Source organism: Trematomus bernacchii, unplaced genomic scaffold (genome assembly GCF_902827165.1).
Source record: "Trematomus bernacchii unplaced genomic scaffold, fTreBer1.1, whole genome shotgun sequence".
NCBI classification, from domain to species: Eukaryota; Metazoa; Chordata; class Actinopteri; order Perciformes; family Nototheniidae; genus Trematomus; species Trematomus bernacchii.
In genome coordinates, this window is record NW_022987524.1 from 118763 (window position 1) to 135047 (window position 16285).

General features: G+C 45.7%; 1 protein-coding gene across 1 annotated transcript in view; it reads left to right on the forward strand.

Annotated features, from left to right (window-relative positions):
• The window catches only part of LOC117473806 (junction plakoglobin-like), a gene marked incomplete at its 5' end in the record, with an annotated part of 174595 nt that overhangs the window by 115240 nt on the left and 43070 nt on the right, over positions 1 to 16285 (forward strand). Inside the window, 1 exon segment of the mRNA XM_034119701.1 lies at positions 6494 to 6712. Coding sequence (XP_033975592.1) covers positions 6494 to 6712 — 219 coding nt within the window.

The following is a 16285-nucleotide window of genomic DNA, read 5'->3' on the forward strand; positions in this document are numbered from 1 at the left end:
ATTTCTTTTTTTTTGACTTGCAAAATTATCTTTTAAATTGACAAACATCATATGTGTAATTCGTGGCACAATTCAAACGGAATCGAAAGATAATCTTTCTCTCCCCATTGACTTCAATACAAACTTTTTCAGAAATAAGGTCCCATGGAGGTCCACCGGAAAGGGAGGGACTTCGCCTCTCTATACAGCGTGGGAGGCGGGGCCTCGTTCATTCCTATGAGAGTTGCTCATTGGCGCATGAAGACAAAATGGCCCAACTTTTGAGAGAGCGAAACGTCACAAAAGTATTCATATAATCATATAATCCGTTCTTATTGTGCATCCATGGGTAAAGGTAAAACTCATGTAGTACTGAACACGTCACATGACCGGGCAGTGCAGTCCCGTGGGTTAGATCCGCGTTCATAATGCAGAGGAAAATAACTCTCAGAATAATGTTATTAGCACATTTTACAACTTGAGGACCGAATGCTTTTAATAAGGGCTATACAAAAAAAATATCCAACGATTTACAGACGTCTCTTTCCCAATGTTAGTCAATGGGAAAAAGTCTTTCTGGGCCCAGCGACTGATACGGAAGTGTAGTACCACAACGAATATTTTCTTCAGAGTCCGGCGCACTTCCTGGGGGCTTGGGCATCACCCTTACACCATCAGGACAATATCATATGGAGTCAGACACTGGAAGTGTGCTGATGCATTGACTGGGACTGATGGAAGGATGAGGCTGATGAGGCTGAAGAATCGGCGAGGAACGAACTAGCGGCTGAGAAATAATCATATATTAAAAGACAGCAGCATCATAAGAGGCCAACAAGAGTGACAGAGTGTGTCACTTTGCTGAAGGATACTTGTGACCAGCTTTCCAGGCCAGACTCTAAAGACTTTCAAAGGGGTAAAAATGCTGCTGCTGGAAGTATTGCTGATATTATGTCTACCATATCCTCTTAAAATACTCTGTCCAACAATATAAGTCTCATGAAGAAAGGTGTTTTAACACTTATTCAAAATAGCAGAGAAACATACATTCTTGTACTCAGGAGGGGACAAACTTGTGGGGGTAGTTTCAGTAGTACTGAGTCCAACAGGGTCAATCTCACTAATTGACAAGAACTAATGGCAACAAAAAAGAATTCCCTCATCAAACTTAGCCGAAGTGGCTTGATTTTGTTATCAGTAGGCGACTTTGACAGAGTATTTCTCAAAAGATACACAGTAAAAGTACTTCAATGTATTGTTAGTAGTAGGCTTACTAATACAAAGTCAAACAGTATCAATTTCATTAAGAACTAATGGTAAAATTGTATTTTTATCATTCATCAAACATAGCAGAAAAACATGCATTATGGAGCCTACTATGGAGGGGACTTTGACAGAGGATTACTCACAAAGTACACAGTAAAAGTACTTCATTTTATTTCTGGTAGAAGGCAAACAAGTACCGAGTCCAACAGTGTCAGTTTTCTTAAGAACTTCAGGTAAAACATATTTGTATCACTCACAGGAAAAATTAAGAGCAGCTGATTTGAAAAAACAAACTCGAGAGGCGGCTGAGTTAACCGCAGTGCAGAATCGCTGTATAGTTTAAATCTCCTAACAATGATGTCCATTTTAGACATAGGCTTATTATATTTACAGCCGTTAATAACATCCATTTTCTGGGCTCAATATGTGTCTTGGCCGTTTTCGTTGTGATCGCTAAATTCCCCTTGTTTATAATATTATCACCGTTCCAAGCAAACGAGTGCTTTTGTTTTGAAATCACTTCCGTGTGTCACGATCTGTCTGTGTTGTGTTTTGTCTTGTCTTTTTCTGGTTTCCTGTTTTGTTTTGAAATGTTTTCCTCGTGTCTTCTCTGTTCCTTCTTCCTGTGTTTGCCTTCCTGTCTTAGTTTCCCTGGTGTGTCTGATTGTTTGATTGTGTTCACCTGTTGCCCTTGTGTTTCTGCCTCCCTTACCCCAGCTGTGTCTCGTCTTGTGATTACCCCTCTCTGTATTTAGTCTTGTCTCTTCCTGTGTTCCCCTGTCGGTTCATTGTTTGTTTCTCCTGTCTCCCACCATGTTGGTCACGGTCAGTTTTCTATAGAACCTATGTGTTTCATGCCATGCTATTGTTCAGCTTTAGAATAAAGCTCGTTTTTGTTTCGAGACCGTTTACCTTTTCTGATAGTCTGCATTTGGGTCCTACCCTTCCACGCATCCTTACAGAATGAACCGACCAAATATGGACCCAGCGGATTTTGAAGATTTTAAGGTAGATCTGTTCGATCTAGACTTTACCCTTCAATGTTACTATGTCGAGTGGAGTGGAACCTCGTCAAGAAAGGACAAAGAGGCTATCCTCAAGAAGGCACAGATGGCGGTGTCTAACATGCCATGGCTGAGGAGCTCGTTGCCTGAATGGCTCAGAGTTTTTGCACGTAGCCCCGAGTGCCAGTCTTCATTCTCTGACCCTTTTTTGGGATCCCGTCTGGCGTTTGGAGGTCCACGGAGCCTCCAAAAGACCTCAAAGAAACGCAAGGTCAGGAAGCCAGCTCATAATCCAGTACCGGCCCACACAGCCATGGATCCGTGCACCAGTACTCGCCCACACAGCCATGCTTCCGTGTTCGATTACCTGGCTCACACAGTCAGGTTCCAGGCTTCTGTTCCATGCCCAGCAGCCAGGGTGCCTGCTCCAGTACCGGCCCACACAGTAATGGTTCCGTGCACCAGTACAGCCCCACACAGTCATGGTACCGTGCTCCAGTACCATCCCACACAGCCATGGTTCCGTGTTCCGGTTCCGTGCCCAGCAGCCAGGGTGCCTGCTCCAGTACCGGCCCACACAGCCATGGTTCCGGCCCCAGTTCTGGCCCCAGCAGCCATGGTTCCGGCCCCAGTTCCGGCCCCAGCAGCCATGGTTCCGGCCCCAGTTCCGGCCCCAGCAGCCATGGTTCCGGCCCCAGTTCCGGCCCCAGCAGCCATGGTTCCGGCCCCAGCAGCCATGGTTCCGGCCCCAGTTCCGGCCCCAGCAGCCATGGTTCCGGCTTCAGTTTCGGCTCCAGTACTGGCTCCCCGGCCGACGCCAGCCCCCCGTGTCCTGTCGGTGGTCCGGCCGACTCCAGCACCTCGTGTCCTGTCGGTGGTCCGGCCGACTCCAGCACCTCGTCTCCTGTCGGTGGTCCGGCCGACTCCAGCACCTCGTGTCCTGTCGGTGGTCCGGCCGACTCCAGCACCTCGTGTCCTGTCGGTGGTCCGGCCGACTCCAGCACCTCGTGTCCTGTCGGTGGTCCGGCCGACTCCAGCACCTCGTGTCCTGTCGGTGGTCCGGCCGACTCCAGCACCTCGTGTCCCGTCGGTGGTCCGGCCGACTCCAGCACCTCGTGTCCCGTCGGTGGTCCGGCCGACTCCAGCACCTCGTGTCCCGTCGGTGGTCCGGCCGACTCCAGCACCTCGTGTCCTGTCGGTGGTCCGGCCGACTCCAGCACCCCGTGTCCTGTCGGTGGTCCGGCCGACTCCAGCACCCCGTGTCCTGTCGGTGGTCCGGCCGACTCCAGCACCTCGTGTCCTGTCGGTGGTCCGGCCGACTCCAGCACCTCGTGTCCTGTCGGTGGTCCGGCCGACTCCAGCACCTCGTGTCCCGTCGGTGGTCCGGCCGACTCCAGCACCTCGTGTCCCGTCGGTGGTCCGGCCGACTCCAGCACCCCGTGTCCCGTCGGTGGTCCGGCCGACTCCAGCACCTCGTGTCCTGTCGGTGGTCCGGCCGACTCCAGCACCTCGTGTCCTGTCGGTGGTCTGGCCGACTCCGGCCCCCCGTGTTTTGTCAGTGGTTCGGCCCACTCCAGCCCCTCGTGTTCTGTCGGTGGTCCGGCCGACTCCAGCACCCCGTGTCCTGTTGGCTCTATGGCCGACGCCTACCCCATGTCCTATGATGTTGGAGGTCCCGCCGACTACTCTTCTGCCGGGGGTCCTGCCAACCCTATGTCCTGTGATGTTGGAGGTCCAGCCGACTACTCTCCTGCCGGGGGTCCTGCCAACCCTATGTCCTGTGATGTTGGAGGTCCCGCCGACTACTCTCCTGCCGGGGGTCCTGCCAACCCTATGTCCTGTGATGTTGGAGGTCCCGCCGACTACTCTCCTGCCGGGGGTCCTGCCAACCCTATGTCCTGTGATGTTGGAGGTCCCGCCGACTACTCTCCTGCCGGGGGTCTTGCCAACTCCATGTCCTGTCCTGTTGGGGGTCCCGCCGACACCTGTCCTGCCAGGGGTCCTGCCAAATCCATGTCCTGTCCTGTTGGGGGTCCTGCCGACACCTGTCCTGCCAGGGGTCCTGCCAACTCTGTGTCCTGTCCTGTTGGAGGTCCCGCCGACACCAGCCCATGTCATGTTCAGGACCCCGTCTACGCCTGTCCCGTCGGCTCCGGTTCCTGTCCGGCCGATACTGGTTCCTGCTCGTCCTCCGGAGCTGTCCCGTCGGCGCCTTCCTGCCCGGCCTCCGGAGCTGTCCCGTCGGCGCCTTCCTGCCCGGCCTCCGGAGCTGTCCCGTCGGCGCCTTCCTGCCCGGCCTCCGGAGCTGTCCCGTCGGCGCCTTCCTGCCCGTCCTCCGGAGCTGTCCCGTCGGCGCCTTCCTGCCCGTCCTCCGGAGTTGTCCCGTCGGCGCCTTCCTGCCCGTCCTCCGGAGCTGTCTCGTCGCCGCCTTCTTGTTCGCCCTCGAGCCCGGCCTCCTGAGTTCTCCAGCCGCGGTCTTCGCCCTCGGGCTCGGCCTCCTGATTCTTCCAGCCGCTGCCTTCGCCCTCGAGCCCGGTCCCCTGAGAGCCGCTGCCTTTGCTCTCATGCCCGACCCCCTGAGTTCGCCCGCTGTGGCCGTCGCCCCTTTTTGGACTCTGCCTTGCCCCCGGGCCGTCCGCCCGGGACCCCTTTCGGGCCCGTCCTCCGGACCCCCTCCACCCACCCTTTTTGAAGTGTTAGACTATGTTTTTTGGGACGTCTGGGATCCGTCCCTTGAGGAGGGGGTTATGTCACGATCTGTCTGTTGTGTTTTGTCTTGTCTTTTTCTGGTTTCCTGTTTTGTTTTGAAATGTTTTCCTCGTGTCTTCTCTGTTCCTTCTTCCTGTGTTTGCCTTCCTGTCTTAGTTTCCCTGGTGTGTCTGATTGTTTGATTGTGTTCACCTGTTGCCCTTGTGTTTCTGCCTCCCTTACCCCAGCTGTGTCTCGTCTTGTGATTACCCCTCTCTGTATTTAGTCTTGTCTCTTCCTGTGTTCCCCTGTCGGTTCATTGTTTGTTTCTCCTGTCTCCCACCATGTTGGTCACGGTCAGTTTTCTATAGAACCTATGTGTTTCATGCCATGCTATTGTTCAGCTTTAGAATAAAGCTCGTTTTTGTTTCGAGACCGTTTACCTTTTCTGATAGTCTGCATTTGGGTCCTACCCTTCCACGCATCCTTACACCGTGAGTTTCGCCCCGCCCCTCGCTCCAAGGACCATTTGACCATTTAGTAAGGTAAAAAGCAAAAACGCCTCGCTCTTCCGTTTACTTGTTTAATAAAGAAAAACAAATGGACCGTAGATACACGGATTCTGACCTCATTGTCACTACCCGATTTGCCCCCCTGCCCGATCTGTACTGCGCATGTGCGAGATTTTCCGCCATATTGGACAACTCCGTACGGCAACCCAACTAGGACACTTGACACAGTGGCGTTTGGCAAAGCACACAAAGAAAACTAAAAAAAACGAGAGAGATGAGTTATTGTTATTACAACGTGACTTCACTATTATTTAACAACTCTTTTTATTGGGTTCTTTTATTTGGGGTTAAGTACATTGTCAGAATAAGTGAGAAATGGATTTAACTTCTGTTAGACAGCTATCATACTGAATAAATATTTACTGTGAATGTATGCAAAAATGTATGGCATATAGCTGTCTAACAGAAGTTAAATCCATTTCTCACTTATTCTGACAATGTACTTAACCCCAAATAAAAGAACCCAATAAAAAGAGTTGTTAATAGTGAAGTCACGTTGTAATAACAATAACTCATCTCTCTCTGAGTGTTCTTTTTCTGCTTTGCCAAAAGCCACTGTGTCAAGTGTCCTATTAGAGTTGCCGTATGAAGTTGTCCAATATGGTGGACCATCTCGCACATGCGCAGTGCAGATCGGGCAGGGGGACAGATCGGGTAGTGACACTCATCTGCGCTCTTATTTTGTAAGGTAACTTCCGGTACCAGAATATGAAAAAACTGTAGTTTTTTTGTTTCTGTTTTTCTAGTGATTTTATTTTTTGTTTTGAGAAGTAGAAAATGAAAATCATCCCGTTTTTTAAGTTTATTAAATCCCTTTTTGACCATGATAAAGAAAAACGCCTTGTATTTCAATTTTGGTTTTTCAATTTTAAAACGAAATTAAATATCCAGTAGTTTTTTGTTTTTGAATATCCATTTGTGAAAAGAAAATCCAATGACCAAAACATACACTGACCATGGAGTTCTCTTATTTCCCCTCCACAGACCCTGGTGACTCAGTTTGGCGGTGTGGAGGCGTTGATCCACGCCGTGCTGCGTGCCGGGGAGAAGGAGGATGTTGCTGAGCCGGCCGTCTGTGCCCTGCGCCACCTCACCTCCCGCCACCAGGACGCAGAGCTGGCCCAGAATGCTGTGCGGCTGCACTACGGCATCCCAGCGGTCGTGAAGCTGCTGGGGCAGCCGCACTACTGGCCGGTGGTGAAGGTGAGGGGGGGCACAGTGTCAGTTGGTAAAAAGCAATGGGAATGACAATTAGATTTAAACTAAGCCCCAAATTGCTCCTGAAGGCATGTCTACAGGGTTGAGGTGTACGTGAGTCGCTTTGGATAAAACTGTCAGCTAAATTACGTTTAATAGTAATAATAACAATAACGAATTCAGCCGCTGGTTCACTGTTTCCAAAGAGAGACTCAGCTGGTTGTTCCACAGTAGAGAAGAGGTACAGAGACTGAGGACTGACAGTAGCTCGGCTCTCTGTAATTAACAAAACCCTAAAAGTGAGTTCATGTACTTACTTACTTACTTACTTGGACATGGAAATGGACTAACTGCTGACAATATAGCTGGTTCTGGTTCTTCACTATGGAGCCTGGAGCGTGCCAACTGCACGTTTGAACAGAGTGGTGCAGGCATGAGTTCTAAGACCCAGAAATGAGTTAGCGGTTACCACTTCCTGTACCCTCATATGGAAGTCAATATATTTTGTATTGTTTTATTCGTACGTTTTGTAAGATAATAGCTGTGGTCAAAGGTAGAAACCAGCTCGAGTGCGCTAGAATTTGAAAGTACGCAGCCGGAAAAAATCTGCCCCTTCCTTCAGACTTCCCTACAGAGCCCCTCCTCCAACACACACGAACATGACCAATGAGGGCACGAGATAAGTTTGTGCACGAGATGGAAGGCTGACAGGCAGGTAGGCCATCCAATTATTTTAGCCGGTTTATTGTCAAAGCATTTAATTTATTCATTGCTATCGGGATGTTAAGAGCATTCCATGGAATATAACAAAAAGTATTTCTGAAGTGAATTACCTACCCTACCTTTCACATAAGATGAAGAGATTTATATGTTTTGTGATAAAACATAAAATACGTCAGTAAATACCCCCAATGTCTGAAGCTTCTACAGCAGGCATGGGCAAACTAAGGCCCCGGGCCATATACGGCCCGCTGGGCTTTTTAATCCGGCCCGCCGAATATTGGTACAAAATTGTCCAAATTATAGTAAAGAGCGCATTCATAGTGCCTTTTTCCTGCAATACCCGGCATTTCAGTCGATCCCACTAGATGGCGCACTCGAGACACAATTGACCTTTGCTGGAGTCTGGTCTATTCAGCTGGCCCCACTTGGCAACCAGGCAAGATCAAAGAACCAAATAGGTCACGCTTACGTCGGAGGGGGGCGAGATTAACCTGAGCCATAACAGTTCATGGTGAGTACGGCAAATACAAGTTGTAACTAGTGTTAATTTCGTCAGCTATTTTTTTATTTAGTTTTAGTCTTAGTCCTGTGTTAAATTTCCTTTTTAGTTTTAGTCATATTTAGTCACCTTCATCCTGTTTTATTTAGTCAAGTTTTAGTCGACTAAAAGTCTGAGCATTTTAGTCTTATTTTAATCGACTAAAACAGTAACTATTTTAGTCAAGATTTAGTCGACTAAACGTCTGAGCATTTTAGTCTTATTTTAGTCAAAGAAAACTAATTATTTTAGTCTACTTTTTGTCAATGAAAACTGTTGAGTCTTTTTTAGTCATCAGATTATATTGAACATTTCAGTCAAACTAGTCTAGCCAAAACCAATAATTTGTCATTTTAGTCAAACTTATTTCACAATAAGATTATATCTTGTCCTTATTTGATGAAAAACACAGGTTGAATGATTAAGAATGCAGCTTTGCAGAGAGTATCTGGTCAGGTTTGTGGTGTTTTTACCAGCTGTGTTATGGCCACATTGCTTCCCTTCTGATAAAACTATGCATTCGCTTTTTTTCTCCGCCTCATTGTAGCGAAAATGGGCCCAAATATCACATTAGGCTCGTCTCAATACCCCTCCTCGACTCCCCTCCTCGACTCCTCTCTTCCCCTCCTCCGGGACTTGACCCGGAAATCGATCAAGACACGCCATGTTGAAGGACGTCCCAATAGCTGAAATGCACACGGAGGAGTCGAGGAGGGGTAAGGGAGGAGGGGTGCGGGAGGAGACAAAAGGGAGGATACACGAGAGCAGACTACGCGGAAGTGTTTTCACTACTCGCGTATAAAAGCCCCGCCCCCACCTTCACAGCTGATCGATTTCAAGAGAGGAAAACGGAGAACTGGAAGAATGAGTGGAAAAGCGTCACATAAATGTATAAGTGCTCACAGCTCCGTGGGAATTATTATGTGCAATTCATTTCTTAAGGTTATACTAACAATTTAAGTCATGTTTAATGATCTTGAACGTCACTAAAACATAGCTATTAAGAAAGCTATTTCATAAATGGCTAGATAAATAACAATTGTTTGTTTTGTTTTGTGTTAAAATATTGAGTAGTTAAATTATTTAAAATGCACAGTCCTGAATGTGGGTTTGTGGTGAATGTGGGGATCGACAGGACACACATGTTCAGAGTAAAGGCTTTCACATTATTATAATTATAATTTTATTGAAATGTACATTTGACACCAAAACGGAACACAAAAGCAGGACCAACCATCATACATTGAATTCCTTGACTAACAAGAGAAAGATTCATCATTTAAATACATATTTAACAACAAATGGGCCGGTTCTAAAGGTTATTCAGTTAAGCCCGATGAGAGGGGATACAGCTGTGCACATGTCATCATTAACAGACGTCGTTTAAGACTGACGTTTGAGTGAACGAGGACATCCCAATTAATACCTGAGGACTCCTCTGTCCTCGCGTCACCTCCTCGTGTCTCTCGCTCGCATCTTACGGAGGCGGAGCTAAGACGCAAGGAAGGGACGCGAGTGAGGGAAAGGAGGAGTCGAGGAGGGGTATTGAGACGAGGCTATTGTTTCTTTCTCCCAAGCAGTGGTGGCTTTAGACTTTTTCGTTGTCAGTCATTTTGACGGACAGGATCGCAACATTTCCGTCATAATCCATTATTACCCGTCGAGTGCACAATGTATCACTCACTCGCGCTGACGGGGGGCGTTAACCGAATACCCCCCCGCTCCTGCTCCCAAGCCCTGTTGTTGCCATTTTATTTTCTGTTAAATAAGGTTAGTTAGACCATGAGTTAGACCCGAGTCTTCCTGACAGTTCATATTGTGCCGGTGCCCGGTGTAATTCAAATGTACCGCCGTCTGTGTGCGGCACAGACACACAGCTGCTGTCCAGCCGTAGCACCGGAAATTGAACTGCTGGGAGAAAAACTGACTATCAGAGATGTAACGTTATCTTTGATAATATTTCGTCTCCTCATTTTTCGTCAACGAAAGTAAAGAGAGATTTTGGCATAGTTTTTATTTAGTAAACTACATTTTCGTCTCGTCACTTTTCGTCAACGATATTGCATGATGATTTCGTTACAGTTATTGTTTACTGCCGTCGGTGCCGTCTCGTCATCGTCTCGTTTTTGTCATGGAAAAAAAGGTCGTTGACGAACATATTTCGTCATAGTTTTAGTCAACGAAATTAACACTAGTTGTAACAAGCAGCAGCGCTGAGCAAACCACACACTTTATAAAGTCAGGCAACACTAACCGGGCTTCGTGTGATTCTGTTTATTTGTACCTTACTTTGACCATCCGTTCGCTGTTATTGATCATTGTGGAGAGCAGGCAGACGTTTTGTTTTGTATTATAGCAGCTATCGGATGGAATCAATACAAGGGCTACATGTGGCTATCACAAGTAAAATCATAACGAAAACTACGCCGGTAAAATATGCATTTAGAAAACGGCTTATGCCACAATATGATAGCAACAAGTAGTCAAGATAGTCTGATTAGCTTCGGTTACTATGCTAACATCACCTGTAGAATGCCAGAGACACTTTCATAACAGCGTTGTGATGCCAAACAGCTTTCAGACTAAAACACATTCACTGATGGGGATGGGGGATATGTAGTGAATACTTTACAGCGGCCGCTGCCGTGAGTTAACGGGAGAATAACCTCCGGTAGACGAGCAGCACTGCAGCAGGCAGTAATGCAGCTGAACCACATTAATAAACAATGCACCACGGCACTCTGGAGAAAATGATAAGGTTGGAGAAGTAGTTCTTTAATTGAATATGGCTTCGTATGATTAAAAACTACCCGACGCAGTTCTCTATTGATGTTGTTGTAAGCGGTGTTTCGGAGAAAATCAGCGACGTAAAACGCTGTGTGGGTCATAAGAAGGCACGTAAACGGTTACGTCATGACGCAAACGATGACGCAATGACGCAATAATTCACCTTTGAACCGGCATCTGTAACAATGAGTGGACCAAAGAAAAGAAAAGTCGACAATGAGTGCTGAGTGTTTAATGAGGAGTGGACAGCTAAATATTTTTTCACCGATCTGCTACTTGCCCGGCCCGTCTGTCAAATTTTAAAACTCATAGTGGCCCCCGAGCAGAACATTTTGCCCACCCCTGTTCTACAGTATGTGTCATGGAAACAGCAGCTTCATGCTCAACAAAACGTTTTTTATGAACAGTCTACAAAAACACGTTATTAATGGATCGAACTATTCTAGCCAGTTGTAATTATAATGAGTTTACAAACCCAAGAAAACTACAGTAATAACATTTGCAACACAATGTACAGTAATGAATGCTTCTGACACATCAGCTGTCTTTTTACACACATCTGCAACAGATTAACTATTATATTAATCAATGTACATAGCTATCTTTACTGGTCATGTGACAGCTGACATTTCATTCTGTTGTAGGTGTGTCAGTGCAACCTAAAGTCTGTTTTCTTCCATCTTAAGACGAAACATTATTGATTGGTCTGTAAGGTGCTGACTAAGTGTGCTAAATTGAGCAATAAATTCAACTTTTGTTTACAAACATGATAAACATTACAAAACGTAAAAATAACAAACCACAAGGGTCTTGCACAAAGTTGTGCGGCAATCCATCCAAAATATATTGAGATATTTACCAGGATGAGTACAGATGTTCACCTGCTGGTGGCGCTGCAGGAGAAGTTAGGGGATCATGAATAAAACTAGGATTGAAAATGACCATGAATGACATTCCGAAAAAAACAAAAAAAGATTCAAAGTTTTAACTTGTTATACCAGTATGCATTTTGTCATACAAATCCTGGGAATGCTGATTACACACCAAATCAACAGCCATCTTTCAGGAGATGTTTCTATATCAGAGGGATCTTTAACTTCATGCACTAAGGTCTAGTTACTCTCATCTTGTATTGTGTGTGTTACTGAGCAGTGGGACCTGCAGCTGTGGTTGTTATTGAAGGATGTCCAAAGACAGATTAGTTGGACATTTTACATGATTTGTTTGGTGGTTTCTCCGTGCTGTGCAGGCCTCTGCAGAGCGTAAATCAAACACTGGACACTGTGAATGAGGTAAATTGCTTTTTGATATCTGCTGATGTTGGCCATATTTCACACTGTTGGAAGCAAAGCAATGCTTGTGGCAGCATGTAATGCACAACTAATGGCTTCACAGCCGCAAGAGAAACAGCTAGGGATGCTCCGATCGCCAATTTTGGGGCCAATCGCCGATCGCCAGAATCAGTATCGGCCGATACCGATCGCCGATCTGATCGAGTCGGCCCTAAATTTAAAGTGATGTTTAAAACTCAGTTAATGGGGCTCAGTTAATGGGGCTCATTCACTGGCGCTTCCACAAACAACAATCAACTTAATTATTACATTCAAATGATGTACATTATTCAAGTTTACATTCACGTTGGATAATAACACGGGAGAAATGAGCGGAAGCGCTCTCTTTTCCTCTCTCCCCCTCTCTCTCTCTCCTGACAGCCTGTCAGTATCTCATGCAGCTCACTGATCCAGTAATGAGTGACCCGACAGTGAAGAATAAATATATTTATAATAGGGCTGTCAGTCGATTAAAATATTTAATAGCGATTAATCGCATGATTGTCCATAGTTAATCGCGATTAATCGCAAATTAATCGCACATTTTTTATCTGTTCTAAATGTACCTTAGAGGAATATTTTTCAAGTTTGTAATACTCTTATCAACATATGAGTGGACAAATATGCTTTATATGTTTGTTTATTATCATTTGAACAATGACAAATATTCTCATGAATATTAAACACAGCAACCTCTGAACATTACAAATATTCGCCTCAATTCAACCTGGAACCTCTCTCATACAATAATACAATACAAAGTGTGTGTGTGTGTGTGTGTGTGTGTGTGTGTGTGTGTGTGTGTGTGTGTGTGTGTGTGTGTGTGTGTGTGTGTGTGTGTGTGTGTGTGTGTGTGTGTGTGTGTGTGTGTGTGTGTGTGTGTGTGTGTGTGTGTGTGTGTGTGTGTGTGTGTGTGTGTGTGTGTGTGTGTGTGTGTGTGAGAATGTGGAGACACTGTGATGGATCGTTGGAGCTATGTGCAGCTCAAGGCATATATGCTTGAACGGGAGCTGCCTGGATGCTGCAATCATGTTGCGCGCACTATCCGTGCTGAGTGTGCTGACTTTTCGTACAATGTCCCACTGTCTGGCTACCTGCATAAAGTCAAGTGTTCGGCGCAGTTGTCGGCGAAATGTCGCTCCTCTGTTTTCATTGAAACAGCTCCTTATATCCGTTAGCGCAGCTAGCTAGCACCAGATGCTAACAACAACAACAACAACAACACGTAAGGTGTGCCTCGCTCGCCCCACACATACACACACCCTCCCGGTCCTCCCGATGGCCAGTCCGGGCCTGCCGGTGAGCGTGGAAGTGTGGTCTGCCTCAAGCGGGCGGCAGGAGCGGGGCTGTCAGCATCAGCTTGTAGATGGTATTTTAAACTCGGTGCGCTCTGAAACTACGAGGCGGGGCGGGCGAGGACAAAAAATACACATGCGTTAATCGCGTTAAAATAATTAGTGGCGTTATTAACGCGTTAACTTGACAGCCCTAATTTATAACTAGTTTAGCTTGTTCCAGAGGTAGATCAAATAGCTAAGTGTGTTAGGTCTAACTCTTGTGTGTTTCGCTCCGCTCACCGGTCCGTCACAGCGGGTGGAGCTGCAGGATTTCTGCTTCACACATACCGCTATTTTACTGTCTTTTTCGGACACCTTAAAATAATGCCAGACCGGTGAAGCCATTTTGGCGAGCTTGTTTTGCCGCGGACAGAGAAAAGTGTCATGTATTTTACGTCATGCGATCGGCTCTCGCGATCGGCATGTTTAGAGAGCACCGATCGATCGGTAGAGAGTGAGTATCGGCCGATCTCGATCGGTGACTGATCGATCGGAGCATCCCTAGAAACAGCAGTGGCAGCATGTAGGATACGCGAGGGAACCATAGTGGGCAGATAAACAGAAATAACAATAATCTATTGAACAAAGCCGTTTTCACCCCACTATTTTTCAAGAGGAAAACATGTGAAATTGTGTTACTTACATTCAACTCTTGTAAAGTTTCATACTGTGAAGAAAATACCACAGAACAACTATTTTTCTTAGGGGGGAGTTTGGTGTCCTGTGGTCTCAAGAATAGGACTAGAGATAACCAGTGGAACAAATTGCTATTATTATTTGGGGACACGCTGTTTTCAAAAGCACTTAAAAGCTACTTTTTTCTATTTCACCTTAAAATAACATCTTCAAAATAATTGATGCCACACTGACAGGTAACAGTGAGAATGGTGCCTCCGTCAGTCCCACTGAACTTTGGTGAGCGAGTCTTACAATCTCCAGCGAAATGTGCGTAAGGCTTTAGAGATGTTGGGTTTGGTGAAAGTGGATCATAATTAACGGATATAATGCATTTTAGTTTTCTCTCTGATGTCCTCGGCTTCTCTGCATCAACTCTCTGTGATTTGGACAGAAAGCTTTGTTAGGCTACTTGTTGCTAAAGTAAGGCTACCGCTAACTGCTGCTAACAGACAATTAGCTGTTATTTTAGGTAGCCAGGCTGCCAAGATTGGAAATGTACACATCACACTGAAAGTGAACTATCTAGGGATCCACCATTTAAACATTTAGCATGTTGGCAAGACCCAGCATGCACCTCATGGTCATGTGCGTGTGTTTGGCTAGCAAACCTGTCATGTGGTGCCTTAAACCACTTTTTTGTTTGTTTTGCCATGCAGAGGGACAATAATGATAGCCATATTCATAAGTCAAAATGATTGTATCCTTACTTGAATTGCATTGTTGTGCATTTGTGCACACAACCACACTATGGGCCAGTGAATGTACACATCAAACATAAACCCTTTCCAGATTGCATGCTGAGTGAAATTATTTAGCAGATAAATCAGGCATTACTCAGGAGTGATCCACCACCCAGTCTCTGGATACACACAAAAACACACACACACACACACACACCAACCCTGTCTCCTAGAAATTACGTTCCCACAAAACTAAACTGCATTCTCAAATACGTTTCGCAAGAAACGTATTTCCTTCCACGTTACGTTTGTTATGAACATATCTTAAATACGTTTATTTTCTACATATCTTCTAGAAACCTATTTTCTCTCATATGACGTTTGTTATGAACGTATCTTAAATACGTTTGCTTTCTACCTATATTTGCCATTTCTTTTCTAGCTTATAATAATGATAATAGTCATTTATTAATATCATTTTAGAGCAAACTTATTTTCGCGCTGGCTGGCGGCTGACTTTTCAGTTGACCAAATCCGTTATTATGCTGGTTAATGCTTAATAATCACAATATTGTTTGTAGTCGTTTCATACAGCATTCTCAATTACGTTTAACAAGAAACGTCTTTTGTCCCACGTTATGTTTGTTCTGAACATATCTTAAATACGTTTGCTTTCTACCTATCTTTGACATTTCTTTTCTAGCTTATAATAATGATAATAGTCATTTATAAATATCATTTCAGAGCACACATTTGAAATCGACGATCTGGCTTGATATCCTATGGTTAAATTAAAATCAGTAGGCGAGGCTGTAATTTCGCCAGCTGCGAGGCAGAAAATAATAGTTTTAACATGCCAAAAAGCTGCTGTGTCGTTTATTGCACCTCAAACATTAAAACAAATCCAGAGTTACGTGTTTCTGTACTTCCTCTAAGAAGAAAGGACAGTATACAACAGAAGAGCTCTGTGGCTTCAGGCTGATCGCCGTTCAAATGACAGCTGGTTTCCCCAAAAGTGGGCAGGGCTGTAAAGTGACGTAGGAAAGATCCTCAGCTCGCTGATTGGATGTTTTAGCCGCAATGCACGTCGGGATATGGTGTTAATGCGATATGAAATCCGAAAAAAAATCAGAATTTAGGATGGCCGAAGACACTACACTACCCATAATCCCCAGCTATCGTTTGGGACTACAGTCCCGTTGACAAACCCCGTGATTAATCTTCAAGCTCTGGGATTGGATGTTGGAGTGGCAGTGCGCCAAGGTTACGCCGAGCGCCAAACAGCTCTTTGAAATGGAACGAAACCACGGCAGACTTTCCAAAACTGGACTCGAACGCCCCCCCAGAACTACAGATGCTGGCTATTGTGTTTTGCAACATGTTCTATGGCACGTCTCTACTGGGAATTGTAGTTTTAAAAGACGTTTTCGTTTTTCCCAAAATTAGAAGTTGATTGTATTAAACTGTGTACAGCCCTGGAGGTTTAGGGGATAGGAAACAAATTG